We start from the raw sequence: 7,021 nt of genomic DNA on the forward strand, positions 1-7,021 counted from the left end.
GGCGGATTAATATTTTCTAACTTGGTAATTAAAGTAGTAGCTACGCACATGTCTATCTCTCTGTGTCCATTTAAATCAAACATAATCTGCAATGATTCATATAATAAACTAATTGGTAAATATTAATTCATTAATAGTAGAATGGAGCTTTTGATGTTTTTTCAGGTGAAATGATTATAATTACACACACTCAGAGTTGCTAAAAGAAAGAGAGAAATTGTTGCAGTCCATTTCACTTTTAGCGGTTTTGCTAAACTAACAAACCCATTCCCTGAGAATTACACTTCATTTAGTTTCTAGACATTTTTCTCTCCTGAAATTCACCGCTCAGTGTAGATTCTATACATCTTTCCCCCTCATTCCTAGGAAGGAATCCCATTACTTCAGTCTTGTTCCCTAAAATAAATCTTTCTTCTTCAAGTTGGAGAAATGTAGACAGTTGTTTTCATATTTCTGTCATTTGGGGTTTCCTTCAAATCCTACAATTGCATACTGAAGATTGAATCTGGAGACACAGATCTACGGTGGTGAAAGGAGACTTGCAGCATTAGGAGCTGCCTTTCCAAGTATTGTGAGTCGTGTCTTCTTTCTGTGTCTATATAAAACTGTCATATGCAATGAGTAATACTTTCTTTCCTAGTTGAGGTAAGATTGCGATTTAAAAAGGGCTCTGCAGAAACAAGAGAAAGTATCTTGTCTTTCTGAAAGTTATTTGTAGATAAAGTATTAGTCAACTACAATTTTGTTGAAATTATGTATAATTTAATACCTGATTTGCTGTTGAAACATTTTACATATGCCTGATAAAAAATTGACTTCCCTTTGGGACACTGATCCCTCGAATGTCGTTGCTATTTTTTTTTATCATTAACTTTTGCCTCTTAAGATTGCTTATTCTTTGGGATACAGATGAAAAAGGAAATGCCACTGGGACCTGAAGATTTGTGACAGTTCCAGAATCATTCATCTCAAATGGCAGCGCTGGATTTTATAGTTTCTGTCGCCAGTAATGCTTTTGTTCCCACTTATGATGGGAGCATAGCAAGGGTTGTGAAAGGCCACCGTAGGTACCGGTATGAAATCGAACTAGTGGATGCTCTATCTACATAAACTACAATATCTGAAAGATACATCTGATTGGCTATTTTGCAGGTATCTTGGGTACAAAAAATCATTCCAACTTGATCGGAGAAGGCTCGTAGAATTGTTGGATTTACATCACAATGGAAATCTCTCATGGGATGAGTTTTCAGCTGCCGTACGGCTGGCTCATGTGAGAAGAATGGGCCAGCCAGTTAGCCGTACGGTTATCCCAGACAATCCTAAAGAAGAGGATTATTTCTACGCAAATCCTCAAGAATGTCTGTGTGAGGGCACAAGCTGTGGCGATTTATCAGCTCCTAAAATTACAACTAAAGCTCAGTGAGAGATGCCATAAAAATGAGATTTTTAAGCAGATATCAGTACCACAGCCTGTGTATGGTGTAGTGCCGGAGTGAAAGAAATGATGCCACTGATTTGCCAACTCTTCATTCAAAGTGTGACAGCAATGTTCTCAACAAGTAATCTAGGAAATAGCAAAGGATCGGCTGTTGCTGCAGAGGCCTATAAAGATGTGATCTTCATGTCAAGTGACTAACATAGTTTACAATTTTACTAAAGAAGAATGATCACATTCTCAATTGCCAACTTTGAAGAGTCCTTCCCCTTCTTATTGTAGGGAGCAGAAATCTGAATATTCAAGAAAAGAAGAAAGTATATATGGTTTGATTATTTTGCTAATAGAAACTTCAAAATTATTTTGTTCTGATTTTGCTTGTATTGGCTCCGGCAGTTTGCAGGTCAGTGAACTCAAAATCTGAGGCAAAACCAATGGTTTACATAACGTGTTTGCTATTCACTTATTCAGATGAGAAGTGTTATTCCCTTAAATATACCGTCTCTTCATTTATATTTACAGGGATATAGCAGAACTAAAACGCGACTCTCTAAAATTAAACTTTATTTCTCAAAACTCAGGCTTTCTTGAAAGTTGCCAAGAACAAGAAATTCTCTCCCATTCAGTGGGGAATATGAATACCATACAGATAAGAGCAATTTTAAATTTCTTCAGGAGTTACAGCAATTGGCTTCTGAAAAGAAACTGAATAAAAAACCTAGCTTTTACCTCCTTAAGCCACACATCTATGATAAGTTCCTAAATATCACTTCAAGGTTGATTGATGAAGTAAACATGTTTCACTATTCCATCAACTTATGTAAGTGGTGATAATACACTGGAGCAGCCGAGGCTAATAAGTAGAAGAGCTAGTGAATATTTGTAAAGTCTAATCGACTACAACGCAAGGAGCTTAAGATATATAAGTAATAAAAACACAACAGTCTGAAGAACAGTTTGGAAACCACCACCAGCAACTGCAGCTTCTATTGTCCAATTAGAACCTTCTCACAAAACTTATATTTGCTATCAAAGTGATAGGATAAAGTTTCAAAAAATAAGAAAAAGAAGTTTCAGAATCAGACCACAGACCATGGTAATAGGCATGCACATACAGAGAGAGAGACAGACTTGCACATTAAGAGCACCTGCCGCTTTACTATGTCATTGGTGAGTCATAGAGAGGATTTAGCAAATGGCAAACCAAATTTAAATCAGTGATAGTGCCAGAAAAGCTAGCCACTACGAAGTTCAAGGTTGATTTCCATCTTCAAGGTTGCAACTGAGAATTAGTACGAATGACTGTAAACAATTCTTAAAGGAAATGCTCTGGAGTCTACTAAACCAAATTAGGAACTAATGGACGCAAAGAAATACAGCATATGCTCTCCCAGATGCATCGAATTGACACACCAACTACACACCCCCAGATTTGCAATCAAATTGTTTTATTGCAACAATAGTGACTTAAGCAATCAGCACAACATACTGGATACAAGCATTTCTAACATTCAAAAGTACACGGCTCGACAAACAACATCCTCTATTCCCCCTTTTATTCCACAAGAACATATCATAATTCCACATCACGGAAGAAAAAACTCAAATTCACAGAGCCAAAATAGCAGCACAACTGCGCAAGACAAAACAATTCAAGATCACATTATAAACTGTAAGTTGAAAAGATTCTAAGTTAATATTGGCAATGTGCACTGAAAGAATTTCCATTCATTGTTCAATACAATTATTCAAAATATATGAATTTCTGTCAGAAATCTGAAGTTTTCTGTTAAATTACCTCGAAGCCCTAAATCTCAAGTGTCCAATCAGTAATCATAGCCGTATAATCAAGACAGCAACAAATCTCTATAAAATCAAGACGTCTCCTTTTTCTCAGAACCACCCGAAGCTTCTTCCTTCTCCTTCTTCTCCGATTCTTCAACGCCCCTATCTTGGTTACTCAACCTTTCTTTCTCCTCCTCCAATTGCTTCACGGCCTCCTCCTCAGCAGCCTTCTCAGCCTGCAAAAGAGGTGCGTAGTAATCAGAATGCGCTTCCATGCACTTCTTCAGAGCAGCAGTTGCCTGAAAACACTTCTCCACGATATCCTCTTTGTTCTTCTCTCCTTCCTCCACACACTTCTCCCATTCTATAAACGCGTCTTTACACCCACCTCCTTTCATAAACAAACAAAACCCGCACTCACCCTCCTCTTCCTCTCCTTCTCCTTCCTCATCTTCTGAAGCTTTTCCCAAAAGGGTCTCATCTTCTGCTGGATCTTCTTGGTTTTCTGCTGGTGGATCTCGGGTTTCTAGAAAAGGCGCTTCGGATTCTGGGGTTTTGGGCCGGTTGGAGGGTTCCGTTTCAGACTTCGATTGTGGGGGTTGTGAGGAATTTGAAGTAGTCATAGCGGAGGTGGCGGATGCGATGGCGGTGGAGCTAGGGTTTGATAGTGAAGGCGCGGACAGAATGTCTCCCATGGCTGCTGATCTTAAACCTCCTTAAACCTCTCTCTCTCTCTCTCTCTCTCTCTCTGTCTCTCTCTCTCTCCCCAACAAGTATATTTTAATGGTATTTCTTTTTATTTATTTATTTATTTTCTTAAGGTCAACAGAAAATTCGTTTTGGAATACTATCGAAGTCTTGGCGGACAATCCAATTTCTGTTTTAATGTACACTTTTTTTTTTTTTTTTCTTTTTCGGAAATTTTGTTTTGTAGACTACAAACTACGCAATCTACCCTCAAATTTATTTATTTATTTATTTTAGCTGAAAAGGACTCTGAAGTTTGTTCTTATTTTTTACTTTTCAGTTTCAGCAAAAGAATATGGCTCTCAATTTATTTAAATTTTTGTATAAAATTGAAAATATATTTTAATTAATTTATGCACTCGACTACTTTATAATATTTTTCCACCTTAAAAATGAAAATATATTCAAATTAGTTGATGTGTTCGATAACGTTTTAATTTTTTCTTCATGAAATATTCTTATTCGGATCAAATTTGGCCGAACTAAACAATCACATCGCAAGTATATTACACTTTGCTATATTAATTGATTATTTTTTCAAAACTGTATACTAATTACACGATAATGTATTGCACTTGTCATATGATTAGTTCAAATTCGCAAAATCCAAACTAGAATTTTCCTTTATTCACATGCAAATCAAACCAAATAGTACACGTAAAACTTCTATCGGGATAAAGGCATTTTTTGGTTCTCAAATATAGTCATTAATACAATTTTGATCTTCAAATAATTTAAAATTGTAATTTTGGTTCTCAAACTTTTAACTTTTTTAACACTTTTAGTCCTTAAGTTAACTTTTTCGTTAAACTTAACGAAAATTTTATTTAAAGTATATTTTTCTCACATTTTGTGGTGTTTTTCAAGATGTAATCCCATGCATCTATTTTTTCCTATTTTTTTTCAAATTTAAAAAGTGAGTAAACCAAAAAAAATAAATTTAAACAACAAATTTTCTAAAATTTATTGACAATTTTTTGTTAAGATTATTTAGAAAATTTGTTGCTTAAATTTAATTTTTTTGCTTATTCTCTTTTGTAGTTTGAAGAAAAATAGAAAAAATGGGTGCACTAGATCAAACTTGAAAAACACCACAAAATAAGAGGAAAATAGCAATTTTTTTCACTTTAAAAGAAATTTTCATTAAATTTAACAAAAAAATTAATAGAAGGATTAAAAGTGCCAAAAAAGTTAAAAAAATTCGAACACCAAAATTGCAATATTAAATTGTTTGAGCACCAAAATCGCATTAGTAATTATATTTGACAACCAAAAATACATTTACCCCACTTTTACCTCTGTGTGTTTGGTAAGTTAAAATTACTTTGTCAGAAGAAATTATTATAATTTTAATGCCCAACCAGTTATCAAATAACTTGCTAAATAACAAGGAGAGACAATTTAATCTTTAAACTAAAATCTGTTATGATTTTGAGGAACCCCCAAACAATCCCCAATCAACTCCCACCAAATATATATGCAATGTATATGGGTATACATAGATGGTTCTTCATAAGTCGCAACTTTGAGTGCAGTAAGTGAAGAACAGAAACATCAAAACAGAAGTCTAGAATGATTAATCAAAGCCGAAAATTTTTACCATAAAATTGTTCAACAGGAGGAGTAAACCTAATTGAGTAATACCTCCAGGAATGTCAAATCCAAGAGTATAATCCGTGACAAGGCAGGTCATCAATTCACCGTAAAAGACTTTTCAATTTTGATAATTCATGCACTATAACCAATTTTCTGCATTTCTCTATCCATGTGCTTAATTTCACTTTGATTATGCAGACAAGATTCCCGGAGAAGGGACAAGAGGGCAGGACAAACCATTGTGTTCATTGTTCACCAGGATTTTGCTTAATCCCACTGCAACAGAAGAAGTGTGGTAGTTTTACCCGACCGCACACCCTGCCAAGCCACAACATTTGTGAAGGATTTTGGCATAATTCTAATGCTGAATAGCTTAACTGATCACAACTAACAAGTAGTAAAGTATGATGGTACATTGGTTTCGTGACCTATATTACAGTTCAATTCAGTTTACTGCAAAGTGATTACAGAATTGATTGCAATGGTGCATAGGCTAATTGTTTCAAAATTCAGGTCATTATAATGTTCAAGCCACACATGCTTCCTTATCAGTTTCTCTCAACAGAAAAAACCATAGCAACATCCTTGCAAATGCTAAGTAAAACACAACCAGTTACTCCGAAGAAAACGGAGGCCCAGCAAACTTTCTGAATGCTATTAGCAGATTTGGGATAGTCATCACAAAAGATTTCAGAAGGTCATGCTACCATTGCCAAAACAAAAACACCTTACTTGCAACGTATGATTACAGGTACAGGTTTCAAAGCCTTTGGTCCGTTTCTGATACCTCTCTTGTGTGGAGTGACCTGCATTTTTACATTGTTATGGTAAGATTCCAGAAGAATTCACGCATTTACATGTTCTAATGATTGTTCAAGGGTTTTGAGCAAGAGAAATATGAAGGCTTTCCCACAAGGATTTCTAATAATTTTGATGTGTTGAAAGAAAAATGAAGAAGCACCGATCTCTAGAACCAAAAAGGGCAGTCATGCAGTATTACTTGAATGTGCTAGCTGAAAGATGTGCAAGGGGAATGAGAAGAATCGGTCGAATCCTTTAAAACTAATGGTCGAAGAGTATTAAAAGATCAAGTACTGAATTGAACTAGATCATGAGAGTATTCATTGGCCAAGCCTCCAATCATGTGGACACGTTCCTAACTTTTAACCCAATATTCTTGACAAAACACGTGGAATATATCGTGACTTGGAGTTTCTATAATAGATGGATTAAATACAGGTCAATACAACACACATACTCCATTTAGTAAAGGGATTATCAATATAGATATGATTACGAAGCAATCGAGATAAGAATAGCTCCTAAACCACTTAAGAGTGCAGACTCCAACCTGAGCCATAAGGTTACCTAACACTCGAGCAACAGACCATTTAGCATGGCAAGTATTTCTATTTGGTAGGTTGTCCCGGGGGGGGGGGGGAAATCAATAAGAGA

The 7,021-nt window shown here is 35.6% G+C and overlaps 3 protein-coding genes across 4 annotated transcripts in view; 1 reads left to right on the forward strand and 2 right to left on the reverse strand.

Annotated features, from left to right (window-relative positions):
• On the forward strand, positions 308 to 1,605 carry LOC105156522. The gene is made up of 3 exons (XM_011072677.2): positions 308 to 571; positions 910 to 1,073; positions 1,153 to 1,605. The coding sequence occupies exons 2-3, from the start codon at positions 973 to 975 to the stop codon at positions 1,424 to 1,426; spliced, it is 375 nt and encodes a 124-aa protein (XP_011070979.1). The 5' UTR covers positions 308 to 571; positions 910 to 972; the 3' UTR covers positions 1,427 to 1,605.
• Positions 2,851 to 4,073, reverse strand: LOC110013123. Of its 2 annotated transcripts, XR_002288294.1 has the most exons (2): positions 3,237 to 4,073; positions 2,851 to 3,071 (listed from the first exon to the last, which is right to left on the reverse strand). XR_002288294.1 is itself a non-coding variant. In XM_020698872.1 (1 exon), exon 1 carries the CDS (start codon positions 3,916 to 3,918, stop codon positions 3,313 to 3,315), a length of 606 nt encoding a protein of 201 aa, XP_020554531.1. In that variant the 5' UTR covers positions 3,919 to 4,071; the 3' UTR covers positions 3,114 to 3,312. The 2 variants fall into 2 exon arrangements, 1 of the variants encoding a protein (XP_020554531.1); XM_020698872.1 differs by lacking the exon at positions 2,851 to 3,071 and having other exon boundaries at positions 3,114 to 4,071.
• The window catches only part of LOC105156523, a 2,664-nt gene continuing 1,063 nt past the window's right edge, over positions 5,421 to 7,021 (reverse strand). Inside the window, exons 2-3 of the mRNA XM_011072678.2 lie at positions 6,299 to 6,372; positions 5,421 to 5,884 (exon numbers count right to left, since the gene is read on the reverse strand). Coding sequence (XP_011070980.1) covers positions 5,812 to 5,884; positions 6,299 to 6,372 — 147 coding nt within the window. The 3' untranslated portion in view covers positions 5,421 to 5,811. The remainder of the gene's footprint in view (positions 5,885 to 6,298; positions 6,373 to 7,021) is intronic.

The sequence above is a fragment of the Sesamum indicum genome, linkage group LG2 (assembly GCF_000512975.1).
Source record: "Sesamum indicum cultivar Zhongzhi No. 13 linkage group LG2, S_indicum_v1.0, whole genome shotgun sequence".
Classification (NCBI taxonomy): Eukaryota; Viridiplantae; Streptophyta; class Magnoliopsida; order Lamiales; family Pedaliaceae; genus Sesamum; species Sesamum indicum.

Excerpts from the sequence above, each read along its gene's own strand:
- LOC105156522 (XM_011072677.2), top strand. The coding sequence starts at position 973 with ATGGCAGCGCTGGATTTTATAGTTTCTGTCGCCAGTAATGCTTTTGTT. Across the intron at positions 1,074-1,152 it reads AAAGGCCACCGTAGGTACCG|GTATCTTGGGTACAAAAAAT; the intron begins GTATGAAATCGA and ends GCTATTTTGCAG.
- LOC110013123 (XM_020698872.1), bottom strand. The coding sequence starts at position 3,918 with ATGGGAGACATTCTGTCCGCGCCTTCACTATCAAACCCTAGCTCCACC.